This window comes from Zeugodacus cucurbitae, chromosome 5 (assembly GCF_028554725.1).
Source record: "Zeugodacus cucurbitae isolate PBARC_wt_2022May chromosome 5, idZeuCucr1.2, whole genome shotgun sequence".
Classification (NCBI taxonomy): Eukaryota; Metazoa; Arthropoda; class Insecta; order Diptera; family Tephritidae; genus Zeugodacus; species Zeugodacus cucurbitae.
Window position 1 is genome coordinate 20443114 of NC_071670.1, and position 12774 is coordinate 20455887.

General features: G+C 34.3%; 1 protein-coding gene and 1 long non-coding RNA gene across 2 annotated transcripts; one reads left to right on the plus strand and one right to left on the minus strand.

Moving 5' to 3' along the window:
• Positions 1–3470: 3470 nt before the first annotated feature.
• On the minus strand, positions 3471–4740 carry LOC105215017 (uncharacterized). The gene is made up of 4 exons (XR_851867.3): positions 4431–4740; positions 3990–4367; positions 3782–3928; positions 3471–3724 (listed from the first exon to the last, which is right to left on the minus strand). It is a non-coding gene; the product is annotated as an uncharacterized LOC105215017 (long non-coding RNA).
• Positions 4741–6984: 2244 nt separating this feature from the next.
• On the plus strand, positions 6985–12489 carry LOC105215018 (secretory carrier-associated membrane protein 1). The gene is made up of 5 exons (XM_011188752.3): positions 6985–7332; positions 7970–8171; positions 11672–11801; positions 11865–12120; positions 12199–12489. Exons 1-5 carry the CDS (start codon positions 7084–7086, stop codon positions 12349–12351), a joined length of 990 nt encoding a protein of 329 aa, XP_011187054.1. The 5' UTR covers positions 6985–7083; the 3' UTR covers positions 12352–12489.
• Positions 12490–12774: the final 285 nt, after the last annotated feature.

Genomic DNA, 12774 nt, shown 5'->3' on the forward strand with positions numbered 1-12774 from the left:
CTGAAACTGGATATGCTCACATTGGCGCAGTACATAACATCTCATTCAGCGTTTGGAAAGCCAATTCCTGTTCTTTATTCCACTCAAAGGCTTTATTCTTTTTCGTGAGTTCACGTAGGCTACTAGCTACACTGGCAAAATTCGGAACGAATCGTCGGTAATAGGTACACAGTCCAAGGAAACTCCGCAACTCGTGTAAATTTTGAGGTCTGGGCCAATCATTCACTGCCTCTATCATTTCTTGAGCTGTGCAAGTGCCTTTCGTTGTCACCTTGTGTCCTAAATAGCTAATTTCCTTCTTGAACAGAGAACACTTCTTTGGGCTCAGCTTTAAACCAGCGCTAGCTATGCGTTGGAAAACCTCTTCCAAATTTTTGATATGCTCATCAAAGCTTTTACCCAACACGATGATATCGTCTAGGTACAGTGCAATCCTTTTAACACTTGGTCCATAAGTCTCTCAAAAGTGGCAGGAGCGCTACATTACCCAAAGGGCCTTACAGTGAATTGCCATAGACCATCTCCAACGCTGAAAGCCGTCTTTTCTTTGTCTTCTTCTTTTACCTCCACTTGCCAATAGCCACTTTTCAAATCAAGTGTTGAAAACCAATTCGTGTCTGTTAGCGAGTCTAGAGTGTCATCTATTCAAGGTAAGGGGTAACTGTCTTTCTTCGTGACATCATTCAACTTTCTGTAGTCCACACAGAATCTCATGTTGCCATCTTTCTCCTTCACAAGTACTACAGGTGAACTCGATGATGGTTTAATTATGCCGCTATCGCTCATTTCACGTATGGCCTGGCTTACAACTTCACGTTTGGCTAATGGAACGCTGCGAGGAGCCTGGCGGATTGGTCTTGCATCTCCGGTGTTGATGAAATGTTTCACAATTTTTGTTCTTCCTGGTTTGGATTCATCTTTATCAAATATGGTGGAGTATCTGAGAAGAAGTTGTTTGGCCTTCTCTTTATAGTCTACCTTTAGTTCCTCGATCGAAGCGTTAATCTCGTTCTCGTACTCCAATTATGACTTCGTCAACGATATCTGCCACTATAAAATTATGGATCACGGCTATATTTCCTATTGCAATTTCACATGTTACTTCCCCGAGAACTTGAGTGTCATCTCCAGTTGCAGTACGTAACCTTGCCCCAGCTAGTGGTTTTACTTCCTTGTTGACCAGATCCAGTAGAATTATGGAATGTGTTGCGCCCGTATCCACAGTCAGTATGCGCTTTCTACCGTCCACACATCCACTAACGGTAACGTTATTCATATTTCTAATTAGTTTAACGATTGGTTGCTTTTCAGAGTTGGTTGGTCTTCTTCATCTTTGCGTTCGCGTCCAACTAGATTATTGGATCGGTTAGATTCCATATTGCAATTACGTGCAATATGACCATTATTTCCGCAGCTGAAGGACTTAACCACGCCCTAATTTTTCTTACGTGTTTCTCCAGGTTTTTCCAGCATTTTATGCTTTTTATACATTTCTTCAAAAAATTTCTTCGTCCAGACGGGCTCTTCTATTTCTACACGATGAGCTTTAAATGTTCAATGGCTCAGTAAGGAGCGTTAGAGTAAAGGATACCGGTTCTGCAAAAGTCTTTTTGGACATGCTTTTATATTCTCTATGTACTCTGCTGATTTATGCGAATGGGCCAAGTGAGCTAGCCTCAATTTCCGTAGCAAATTCTTGCAAAGACTCACTAGTTTTCTGTTTAAGATTTTGCAGTTCCATTTGGAAAATTTGTCTCCTGTGCTCACTCCCATACCCTTATCTTTCTACAGCACCCACCAACGCTTCGTAGCTGCTTGACTCACGATTGTAGAATTTCTGCAGCAGCCCCCTTTAAACCACGAATAACGCAGTGACTTTGTCTTCCGCGCTCCAATTGTTTGTAACTGCCGTCTTTTCAAATTGGAGTTTGAAAATCTGGAACGGAGTTGTGCCGTCAAATTAATGTAGTCTTGACCTTGAGAGAACTTGATGACACCATTGGTCGATTTAGTTGCAGGTCACGGAAACGATCTGTCAGTTCTTCCACATCAACCTTAACTTTATCTTGCTCTTCTGAAATCTGCGTTTATAGTTCCTGTATTTGTAAGGTCACTTGTGATATATGTACGTGCGTCCTGTTCTTTCAATTGTACTGATACTTCAGTTGATATCTGCGTTGACAGCTTGTCATTTGCTCTTTCATTTCCTTTCTTTGTTGGGACAACTTTGTTGTTAAGCGTGTGTCATGATCTTCAAACAAAGATTGATGCTGGGCTTTTATCTTTAATGACTGAGCCTGGAACTGTGACGACAACTGCGACGATATCTGCGACGGCATCTGGGACATTGCAGACAAAAACATGTTTATTTCCAGTATTCCCGAGGATCATGGAGTCTCTTCCTTTTCTTCTATCTTAGTTGTTGATTCCCCCAAACCCGATTCGAAAACATATTCGTCAACGTTGATGTTTTCTTCTTACATCGCCTCATCGCTGTAACTCAGCTTTCAACCCATTCGTTGCTAAGCCTCGTTGTTCCAACTCCTTTTTGAGTTGTGGTATCTTTAATTCATTGAATTTGTCCATTATCTCTAATTAGAACTGTGTGTTGCTGCCAATCCGGCAGCCCTTATATTGTCGATTGTTAGCAAGTCATCGTTACTCGAACATTCTGGCAACTACGAATATCGATGTCTGGATAAATCTGGCAAGTTATCGATTTCGATTATCGATTCTAGTTGATTCTAGCATACGTTCGTCACAATATTTATTAATTTATTAATAATATATTTACCAGATATTTGAAGTAATTTTTAAACATGAGGGGTGATGAAGTTTTAATAAACAGGTAGGCAGTTTAAATTTTCCTTCAGTTGCTCAATTCGAGGTATTCTATGAAAACTGCTAATAAAAATCACTAAAAATTGAAAATCCTTGTCCATGTTATTTAGTTCGTTTTCAAACTCGCAAATAAAAATTGAATATGTGCATTTTTCCGCTTTCGCATTCGCATACGCGAGCTATGTAGTTTTAGCTTAATGTATATTGGTACCGGCCAGGGAGCGGTACTAGCACATTCAATGAAAGTTTCCATGCGATTCTTAAGGGCGAATTGACAAAAGTACCCGCAACTATTGTGTACGTGTGATCGTTCATCCCTTTCTTGCACATTACATTCATCTTTAACAATTTATATATACCTCTTGCACAATTCTGTGAATGATCTTGGTACAATCACGGATGAAAGACCCAAAACTGCGAACTAAAACTACATGTGCACTTTCAGTACTGTTCTTGGTACTATTACGGATGAAAGACCCAAAACTACGAACGAAAACTCCACGCACACTTTCAGTACTGCGACCCACAAAAACCCAGAAACTATACCCGCTATTTTCGGTTAGTTCTACCAAAATCCAAATAAGAATTTAATAACAAAACCATTAATTATATTTCATATTTATTGAAAATATCATGCCATTTAGGTGTTTATTATTATATTTACTTTATACATGTATTATCGTACTACACTATATACATATGTAAAACGTATTGAACTGTTGAACAATTTTTGCTATCTGACAAAGGCTGGAGGAAGAGTGGCAAATGTCAAATACCCCGAGCGGCCTGGAAGTGTAAGCTACGCACATTATGTTTTTGTAAGATCTGTTCTTTCATTAATTTCACTAGTACGAGATTCATCCAATTTCTGGGAGGAGGTTTTCTATAAAATATAAAGTAAAATTTGAATTTTTACAACATAAAAGTTGGTAATAATTACCTTATGTTTCAGGAATTCAAATATAGCACGGGAAACGTTCTAGTCATAACATCCATGCTCTTGCTGTAGTATTTCCATTGAACTAATTTCGGTGAATCCATGTCCTTGTAAAGCGATACAACTACGTTATGTATCAAAAAAGACATCCTAATTGAACATACAAGAAGTTTTTAAATTTCTATGATCACAAACATTCACTTAAATTTACCCTTTAATTTCTGTGTTTTAGCTGCTAATGGCACAGCCAAGTGCCGGAAAGCCCAAAAATACTGCAACTGCTTTGCCCTCTAGCTCATTGGAAAAACCCTATTGACACACGTCGCGATAATAAACGGTTACAAAAGCACCTAAACCATGTCGTTCCAACACGTGCTTGTGTTGACCAAAAGGTTTAATTTCACGTAAAAAAAGTAACATTAAACTTAATATCTGGTGTGTAAATGATTTGTGTTCGATGTAGCAGCGTGTGCATCCATAGTTCTGGATTTCCTTGCAGCACATATTCCTATCCCTTCGAGAGTTCTTCGCTGTTACCATAAGTGACAAGGTTGTGTACCTTTAACACGCCGTATGAGATTTGAAATATCTGTATTGAAAATTAATTAGAATTTAAGGCAAGACAATATTATTATATTCAACAATTATTTACGTATGCCCTTGATGTTGACCAAAGATCTTTGTTGGCGAAGCTTCTATTGCGTGCTTCGAATTGACAGTGAGATGAAATATGTATTACTATATCATCCTCTTCAATTCCATCTTTTGGCTTTTGAAAACTTTTATTTAACGTTTTATTTATTTAAAAATGTGTGGTACAATAATTTAAACTTTAATTAGTCTGCAGATCACTGATTTAAATAAAACACGCAAAATAATACTTCATAAGCAGTCATGATATAGCTCAAAACAAAACATGTTTAAACACGAGAACTTTGGTTGTTTCTTTCTATCATTCAGGGTGCTGTACGAAAGAAGAGTTGAGGTAAATGTTTATGCACATTTTTCCCTTTGACCCCTTTCACACAGGCAATTCCTGTTGCGGCAATTCTTAGTTTTATAGGAGAGGGGGCGACGAGGAGAGGAGAATCGCGCCGAGTCTGCTGTGTTCGAGCAACACGCTTTGTGTTCTTATTCGTAACAGTTCGCTGCTACGTAACAGTGCTGCATTTGCGCACATTTTGAAATTAATGTATACAATATATTTGAAAATTTGAATTTAATCATTTAATTTTGTATGTAATTTGCAAATACATATAGAAATATGTATAATATAATTAAAATGTGTTAGAAAATTGCGAATAACGATTATTATTAGTTAATAAAATATATTTTTTTGCTTGGAAACGATGCGTACAAGAAGTTGAGAAAATTATATGAAAGAGAATGACAGAAAAACACGAACAGAGTTGTCGAACAAGAATTGCTCGTGTGAACGCAAGGGGCGACAGCAAAAGAGAATCGCCCGAGAATTAACAACAGAAGTTGCCTGTGTGAAAGTGGACTTTGTTGCATATGTGTGTATGTAGTGGTGTTATTAAAATTTCTTTGAATGACCCCTTTCACACGGGCAATTTTTGTCGCGGCAATTCTTAGTTTTATAGGAGAGGGGGGCGACGAGGAGAGGAGAATCGCGCCGAGTCTGCTGTGTTCAGGCAACACGCTTTGTGTTCTTATTCGTAACAGTTCGCTGCTACGTAACAGTGTTGCATTTGCACACATTTTTAAATTAATGTTTACAATATATTTAAAAATTTGAGTTTAATCATTTAATTTTGTATGTAATTGCAAATACATATAGAAATATGCATAATATATTTAAAATGTGCTAGAAAATTGAGAATAACGATAAAAATTAGTTAATTAAATATATTTTTTTGCTTGGAAACGATGCGTACAAGAAGTTGAGAAAATTATATGAAAGAGAATGACAGAAACACACGAACAGAGTTGTCGAACAAGAATTGCTCGTGTGAACGCAAGGGGCGACAGCAAAAGAGAATCGCCCGAGAATTAGCAACAGAAGTTGCCTGTGTGAAAGTGGACATTGTGTTGGAGTTTCAGTACCTATGACTTCTGGGTAGTAAGTCCACTTTCACACAGGCAACTTCTGTTGCTAATTCTCGGGCGATTCTCTTTTGCTGTAGCCCCTTGCGTTCACACGAGCAATTCTTGTTCGACAACTCTGTTCGTGTTTTTCTGTCATTCTCTTTCATATTATTTTCTCAACTTCTTGTACGCATCGTTTCCAAGCAAAAAAATATATTTAATTAACTAATTTTTATCGTTATTCTCAATTTTCTAGCACATTTTAAATATATTATGCATATTTCTATATGTATTTGCAATTACATACAAAATTAAATGATTAAACTCAAATTTTTAAATATATTGTAAACATTAATTTAAAAATGTGTGCAAATGCAACACTGTTACGTAGCAGCGAACTGTTACGAATAAGAACACAAAGCGTGTTGCCTGAACACAGCAGACTCGGCGCGATTCTCCTCTCCTCGTCGCCCCCCTCTCCTATAAAACTAAGAATTGCCGCGACAAAAATTGCCCGTGTGAAAGGGGTCATTCAAAGAAATTTTAATAACACCACTACATACACACATATGCAACAAAGTCCACTTTCACACAGGCAACTTCTGTTGTTAATTCTCGGGCGATTCTCTTTTGCTGTCGCCCCTTGCGTTCACACGAGCAATTCTTGTTCGACAACTCTGTTCGTGTTTTTCTGTCATTCTCTTTCATATAATTTTCTCAACTTCTTGTACGCATCGTTTCCAAGCAAAAAATATATATTTCATTAACTAATTTTTATCGTTATTCTCAATTTTCTAGCACATTTTAATTATATTATGCATATTTCTATATGTATTTGCAAATTACATACAAAATTAAATGATTAAATTAAAATTTTCAAATATATTGTAAACAGTAATTTTAAAATATGTGCAAATGCAACACTGTTACGTAGCAGCGAACTGTTACGAATAAGAACACAAAGCGTGTTGCCTGAACACAGCAGACTCGGCGCGATTCTCCTCTCCTCGTCGCCCCCTCTCCTATAAAAATAAGAATTGCCGCGACAAAAATTGCCTGTGTGAAAGGGGTCTAAACGCTTATTCAGATTTCAAATTTGCAGGGTGGGCTTTCAGTTTCAATTCATATTGGTGGCCCTATATTATTTATTAAATTCTCATTCATTCCGTTATAGTATTTTAGATATTGTAAAAAATTTTCATTGTTACTAATGGAAAATACGTAAACGGCATACAAATCGAGCAAAGGTATTCGAAATGTCTGGTTTTGACGATCCTTTTGGAGGTGAAAATCCTTTTGCCGATCCTGCTATACAACAAGCAACAAGAGTAACAACTAATATTCAAAACTCATTAGAAGACTACAACCCCTTTGAACCGGATGATGCTAAGCCACAATTAAAGATAAACTCTGGTAATAATGCAGCAGTCGTCCAGCCTTTATCGCAAAACGCTCCTCCAACTGCTGCTAGTACGAGTATTCAAATAACTACCGAGGAATTGCAGGTAATTTTATGTACAATTACGTTTTTATTCAGGACCGGTATGTATATGTAAATGTACAATGTATAAAAAATGGCAATGCACCTTCCATATGTATATCAATTTGATGTCGATTTTTTCGAGCGTGTCAAAGCGTAGGTTGTATATACATACGTGCAACGATAACAAGGCAATATTGCAAAGTTGGCTGACTAATCATTTTATTTTTCACATTGGAAGTACGTTTGTAACCTAATGCGTTATTGCAAGTTATTGAGATAAATTGCTATAAAATTTATGAGACCCTAACACATTTCTAATTCTCTTATTTGGGCTTTTATACTAATAATAATCAATAGCAACTTACATATTGCTATAATTTTGTTCAAACAAGATTAATTCAATTCTATTTCTATAAAATATTATCAAATTGTTAAATCCCATATGTTTAATATGAATAATATCTAATAAATTGCTGTTTAAATTAAATTTAAAAAATTGCGATGTAAATAGCAGTCTAAAATGTTAAAATAGTTTTTTGGTAATATCTAGTTTTTTACTACATATTTTAATTTCAATATGCATATATAGTATATAGCTGCTATACATCCAAACATATGATATATATGAATAAAAACTATATATGAAAAATATCTTACAGCGTCGTCAAGAAGAACTAGATCGAAAAGCAGCTGAATTAGATAGAAGAGAACAGCAGCTCCAAGGGAATGTTCCTCAACTGAATAATTGGCCACCATTACCGGATAATTTTTGTGTGAAGCCATGTTTTTATCAGGATTTCAATTTGGAGATCCCGCCAGAGTTTCAGAAACTTGTAAAACACTTGTACTACACATGGATGTGTAAGTAAAAATAATGATGTTGTTATGTTTGTTGTACTCTCGTAATATGTTGCACAGATTATAATAGTTTTGTTCACATAACGGTTCTTTGTAACAACAACAAGTTAGATAAAGATTAATATATAACATAAATATTAGGATGATATCTAATATCATCTGGTGGTGTCTGTTTGTTGTCCGTTCGTAAAAGCGTTAACTTGAGTAGGTATTGAGGTATCTAAGTGAAATTTGGTGCTTTCTTGAAAATATAAGAAGGTTATTGCCATTGTCACGACCACAAAATGGCATTAACAGAAAAGCTATAAAGTGCTATAACTACAGTGGAACTTCTCTAACTCGTATCACCATAATCCACAAAAAAACTTCGAATTTTTCGAATATAGAATTTTCATTAAAACTTAAAAGTTTTTAAAAAGCTCAAAAATAAGATTTATACATTGTTTTATTTATTTACTTCGCAAAATTTTTTATGGTCATACGGTAAAATATGTTTTTTGTAATTTTGTTTGTTGCATTTTGCTATTGTTTGGCTCTTGACGTCTATATCTTACGCCTTTGTTAAATGATATTTGCAATCTATAACTGCAATATTATATTTTTTGTTCGCCTGCGTAGGATATAGAGGAACTCTTTTAAAATTCTGCCTCGATAGTAAAATTTTAAATTTTGTATTATGCCCTGACCAAAAAGTTCGATTTATGAAATGAAATTTCTGTGAAAGTTGCCTTCTATTGCCACTTCAAAAGTTCGAGTTATGGAGAACTTCGAGTTATAGAAATTCGAGTTATGGAAGGAAATTTGTATGGAATTTGGCTTCTAAACGCTATTCAAGTGTTCGAGTTATGGAGATCTTTGAGTTATAGAAGTTCGAGTTATGGAAGTCCACTGTAATATATTAACAACACTAAAAAATGTATTATAGTGCAGAGTATCACACTAGGTAGTGATATATTTGGATGCCCACTTTCCCATATCCCAGAAAATACTCGACCAATTTTTTATTTAATTTGGTACACAGCTCTTTCCTTTCATAACTTGATGTTACAATTTGAAAACTGGTGAAATCAGTTTATAACCAAGCTTACTTCCCATCGCGGATAACTTCCCATCGAGAAAAATTGAACCGATTCCGCTAATTCTTTTTTAGAATATCCCTTGAAGTACAAGTATTGTTCTTACCGAAAGGAATTAAAAAAATTGCCTGAAAAGTCTAAATCCACACTTTTCTAAACTCCCATACAATTTGTAATCTATAGATATAAAAATGAATTGATCGTTTGTAATTGTAGTCTTGAAATATTCGGACAAGGCCAGGTAAAGTTTAAAAAATAAGTAAATATGGAAAAATTGCGATGAAGATAATTATACGAGAGTTAAATTTGATTTGACACCAAAAATATAAAAAAGAAAACAAAAAATAATAATATTTTGAAGGTTGTCATTGTTGCTTTGTTAAAATATTTTTGTCATTGTTTAATTCTATAAGGTTGTGTCGAGAGCTGAAAACAATTTGTAACAAGTAAGGAAAGGCTAAGTTCGGCTGCAATCGAACATTTTACTATCCCAATTTATTGATCCAATTCTATCAAGTTTACACAATGTGACCCATATATTCGGCATAAAGTCCACTAGAATAACGAAAATCATTATATATGTATGTATAGTATATGAGGACTGAAGTAATTCCTGAACCGTTTTCACTCATTTTCAACACCAAGGTATAATGGGAATAGAGGCAACTTGGCATATGTTAGTAGGTAGATAAACGGTATAATGTACCGTCTTGAAACTGACGAACTAATCGCATGCCTAAAATCATATAATTTGTGGCGAGACAAAAGAATCGCCAATTAACACTAACATACGAGTGTTACGAGTGTTTTCGCAACAATATCAAACTGCGATAGTAGAAGCAAATGGCAGGGTCGCTGTTGACACCTCGACGGATTAATAACATTTCCAACAGATTTCTGTCACTTCATGGACTCGAAAGAGGAGCTTATTATTCGTGTTTTTCCTGACATGAAACCACAATATAATAACCATAAATGGCTGATTGAATGGCTTATTTTGGTGGTAAAAATAAAGATGTGGACGATATCAAGGCGCCAATTTAGAATTTCGTTCCAGAAGAGTTGACACATCTGCAAACCAGGAACCAGTCAATTATCCTACAGACTATTTAAAATTGCCTGGACTATCACTACTCACTTTGCAATTAAAAGTAGTACAGTGGAACTTCCATAACTCGAACTTCGATAAGTCGAAGCTCTCCATAACTCGAACTATTGAATTGGCAATAGCGTTTAGAAATCAAATTTCAAACAAATTGTCTTCCATAACTTGAACTTCTATAACTCGAAATTCTCCATAACTCGGAACTCTTAAATTGTCAATAGAAGTAAAATTTCATACAAATTTCCAGGGCACAATACAAAATTAAAAATTTTACTATCAAGGAACAATTTTAAAGGAGTCCCTATATTCGTGTGGAGACGAACCAAAAATATGATATTACACTTATAGATTTCATAAATCGTCTAACAAAGGCATGAGATACAGACGTCAAAAGCCAAAAATAGCAATGTGCTACAAACAAAGTTACAGAATACAATTTTTAACGTATTTAAATAAAATTTTTTGCGAAGTAAATAACTAAAACTGTGGGTAAATTTATATTTTACAGCTTTTTGAAAAATTTTATGTTTTAATGAAAATTCTATAACTCGAAGTATTTTTGTAATTATGGTGATTCGAGTTAGAGAAGTTCCACTGTATTTTCGCATTTCATACATACATCAAAATATGATTAAACAAATTCAAAGTTTAAAAAATTATGATGAAATACGCCTAATACATATCTACAATAATGTACATATTTCAATCATTTTCAAATTTATCGACTATAACGTTTTCGTCTTTATGCGTAAAAATTTGTTCACTATATTGAAAAAATTACTAATTTAATGTATACCTTAGCCACAAAAACGTGTGGTCGGGTCTGCTAGTTTAACATAATTTTGGATTCAATCTGTTTCGTTCACTTTATAACACAAATATGAAGAACCAATAAACATGAGCACAACAACAACAACAGCACCTCAGTGCATATGTATAATTCTTTACCGCCAATATCCGCAAATCTTTAATATATTTTATAAATATTCAGAAAGAACATCCTTTCCATATAATATTGTAGCTCTGTGTCAAAAATTTGTAAAAATAAGTAATTACTTCCCCTAGCTTACATATACCTCTCTCCCCCCAGCTCTCATACTACTACATATATAATATTTTTTTCATTCACAAAGTTATTGAAGTGTAAAATGAATAATTCAGAAAAGATACCATAATTTAAGTTAAACAAAAAGGAAGAAAACGATTAAATAAATGGAAGTAGGCCATTGTATTAAATTTAGTAAAATGTTATTGGTGTATGATATTAGTACATATATTTAATAATCTTAAGAGTAAGCAAATTAATTTTGAATTAATTTCAGTTTACACCATGACTATGGTTCTCAATATAATTGGTGGACTAATAATTCTATTTCATAAGGGGGAAATTACAACATTTGGCTTAGCTTTATTCTACGCAATGCTTTCTACTCCCGCATCTTACATTTGTTGGTAAGTAAAACAATTGATTTATATTGCAGAATAACGTAAATAAAAATGAATTTTTGATCATAGGTTTCGACCGGCATATAAAGCTTTCCGAAACGATTCCAGCTTTAATTTCATGGTATTTTTCTTTGTATACTTCTTTCAAACTGTGCTTACAGTTTTTCAAGCCGTTGGTCTTCCCAACACGGGGTATTGCGGATTCTATATTGCTATTTCGCAATTTGAGGGATCAGCGGCAGGTATCATTGTTGGACTACTTTTGCTTTGCATAGCATTTTGTTTTGCAACAACCGCTGCTGCTAATATCATGATGATTACAAAGGTAACATATAACATTTAGTTGAATACAAATAAAAATAATACCATTAATACAAAATATGTAATGTCTATTTTTATCTAGATCCACTCAATTTATCGCAGCACCGGAGCCAGTATGGCTAAGGCGCAGCAAGAATTCGCAACAGAATTTATGAGAAATCAGCACATACAGCAAGCTGCTTCTTCGGCAGTGAATACAGCAATAAATTCACAGATTAACAATAGTAGATACTAAACTATCATGTTCACATAGCACTACGCATAATAAGGCAATGGTTTCCATTGCTCTTTAAATGTTTAAAATTTCTTGAAATGTAAGCTACATTATCAGTATATGTTATATAAATAAAAGCTTGTAAAATACCCAGCGGAATTCAGTCTTTTATACGAATAGAAAAACAGTGACAGAACGCTCTGATTAGGCTAATTTATATTCATATATATATATATTATATTCATTATATATATATATTATATTCATTATATATATATATTATATTCATTATATATATATATTATATTCATTATATATATATATTATATTCATTATACATATATAATTATATACATAGTACATATTCATATAGAGATGATGATCTGTTAGCTCTTCATATTGGATTTAAATCATGCCGATCGGAAAAAAGCTGTAAAACTCAGT

Excerpts from the sequence above, each read along its gene's own strand:
- LOC105215018 (XM_011188752.3), top strand. The coding sequence starts at position 7,084 with ATGTCTGGTTTTGACGATCCTTTTGGAGGTGAAAATCCTTTTGCCGAT. Across the intron at positions 7,333-7,969 it reads TAACTACCGAGGAATTGCAG|CGTCGTCAAGAAGAACTAGA; the intron begins GTAATTTTATGT and ends AATATCTTACAG. Across the intron at positions 11,802-11,864 it reads CCCGCATCTTACATTTGTTG|GTTTCGACCGGCATATAAAG; the intron begins GTAAGTAAAACA and ends TTTTGATCATAG.